General features: G+C 50.6%; 1 protein-coding gene across 1 annotated transcript; it reads left to right on the forward strand.

Annotated features, from left to right (window-relative positions):
- The first annotated feature begins 922 nt into the window (after nucleotides 1-922).
- On the forward strand, nucleotides 923-1,486 carry LOC108865052 (uncharacterized). The gene has a single exon (XM_018641691.1). The coding sequence runs from the start codon at nucleotides 923-925 to the stop codon at nucleotides 1,484-1,486; it is 564 nt and encodes a 187-aa protein (XP_018497207.1).
- The last annotated feature ends 285 nt before the right edge of the window (nucleotides 1,487-1,771 follow it).

Genomic DNA, 1,771 nt, shown 5'->3' on the forward strand with positions numbered 1-1,771 from the left:
AGTGTATCAGGCGGTTACAGGGAACATAGATTCTGAACAATACAGCAAGGTCGGAGCCCCTCTGACCACACTCACGGACGCAGTTCCCTTCCATTTCGGATCAGGGGAGCGCCTCGCCTTGGCGCGGCTGAGGAAGGCAATAATTTCGCCACCGGTTCTGGTGAACTATCGACCGGAGATACCGGTGCTGGGATTCCAATGGACCGCATATTTTAGCGCATATTCGCGTATTTGACCTTTTCCGAGCTTGAAACGCATATTTCGATATCCGCATCATATTCGCGAGTACTGAATTCTTCTCTGAGTCGATGTAGCATCTCCCAAACTTATCCAAGACCAATCAATGATTCAATAGATCGAGGATGTGAGAAGCGAAGATATTGATACCCCAATGGAGAGTGAAATCCTTTGCCGAGACTCGGAATGCTCACAAATGTCATTGACCTGCTTCCCCCAAGCTCGGTCGGGAACGCTCCCCCAAGTCCTGACCAATGTCCGCAAGTTTGGTTAAACTGAAGCCGAATCGCATACGCCTTATCGGGAGCGTTGAAGACACGCACCACCATCAGGTGCACGTTCGATAACGCTCCTTCGATAAGTCAGCTAGGATTTTCCGAAGTCCTCGCGCAGGCACGCTTCCCCGTCGGTCAGGGTCAGAAGATGTCGAGACCAAAGTCATCGCGAGCGGATCTCATCTCATTGTTTGGTGCGGATACGTTTTCGGTCGACGGGGATGTGGTTCTCTGTAGGATATGCGTGAGAAACTTTCCGCGAGCTACGAACTTCAGTCTCAATCAGCATCTTGTAGCGAGAAGCCATGTTGCGGCTGCGGAGCGCTTGTCGCGGAGGGTTCAAGGATCCTCAGGGATGAGACAGCAACAGCTGTCAACAATCTTGTGGAGCCAAGAAGGACAAATTCTTCATGGACTTGTGCAGTGCTTCCATGAAACCGGATACAGCTCTGCACAAGCTTTCGAATGATGCCCAGAAGAACTTTCTCGAACACCACACATCCATGAAATTACCCGAACTTTCCACTCTACGGAAAACGTATGTTCCCGAAGTTTATGCCGACGCGATCGATCGCATCCGGCAAGGAATCGCTCGTTCGAAAATTTGGGTCTCGATAGATGAGACCACCGATAAAGCTGGACTAAGTATCGCCAAAGTGGTCGAGGGTAAACTGGAGAGAACTCATTTTAGTAGAAGTTATCTCTTGGTATGTGAACAACTTGACAAATGCAACGCCACCACGATCGCCCACATTTTCGTGAAGTCCATGAAAGTTGTTCGGATCGGCGATGTGCACTATGATCGGTTCCTAATCTTCGTTAGCGATGCTGCCCGTTACATGGGGAGAGCTGCCGCCAGCTTGAAGGTTTTGTTCCCGCGAATGATACACGTCACCTGCCTTGCTCACGGCCAACACAGGGTATCCGAAGAGATCCGCGGATTGTTTCCAAAGGTAGATCAGCTGATCGCATAGACGAAGATGGTCCTTTTGAAGTCCCCGTCTCGTATTTCGCTCTTTAGAGAGGAGGTCGAACTCCCGCTGCCCCGAAGCCGATCTTGACCCGGTGGGGGACATGGATAGAGGCAGTGGAATATTGCGCCCGGAACTTCGAGGTCTTTAGTAGATTTGTCTGCGAAAAATTGCAGGCGGACGATGCGCTCGCAATCAAGACAGCACAAAGGCTCTTCGTTGACGCGACTGTCCAATCCGGTCTCGTGGCGATAGCAACACATTTTTCAAAAATTCCCGACTGTATCA

Source organism: Galendromus occidentalis, unplaced genomic scaffold (genome assembly GCF_000255335.2).
Source record: "Galendromus occidentalis unplaced genomic scaffold, Mocc_1.1 scf7180000075983, whole genome shotgun sequence".
Classification (NCBI taxonomy): domain Eukaryota; kingdom Metazoa; phylum Arthropoda; class Arachnida; order Mesostigmata; family Phytoseiidae; genus Galendromus; species Galendromus occidentalis.

Bases quoted from the DNA above. Each gene is read 5' to 3' on its own strand.
- LOC108865052 (XM_018641691.1), top strand. From the start codon at position 923: ATGGACTTGTGCAGTGCTTCCATGAAACCGGATACAGCTCTGCACAAG.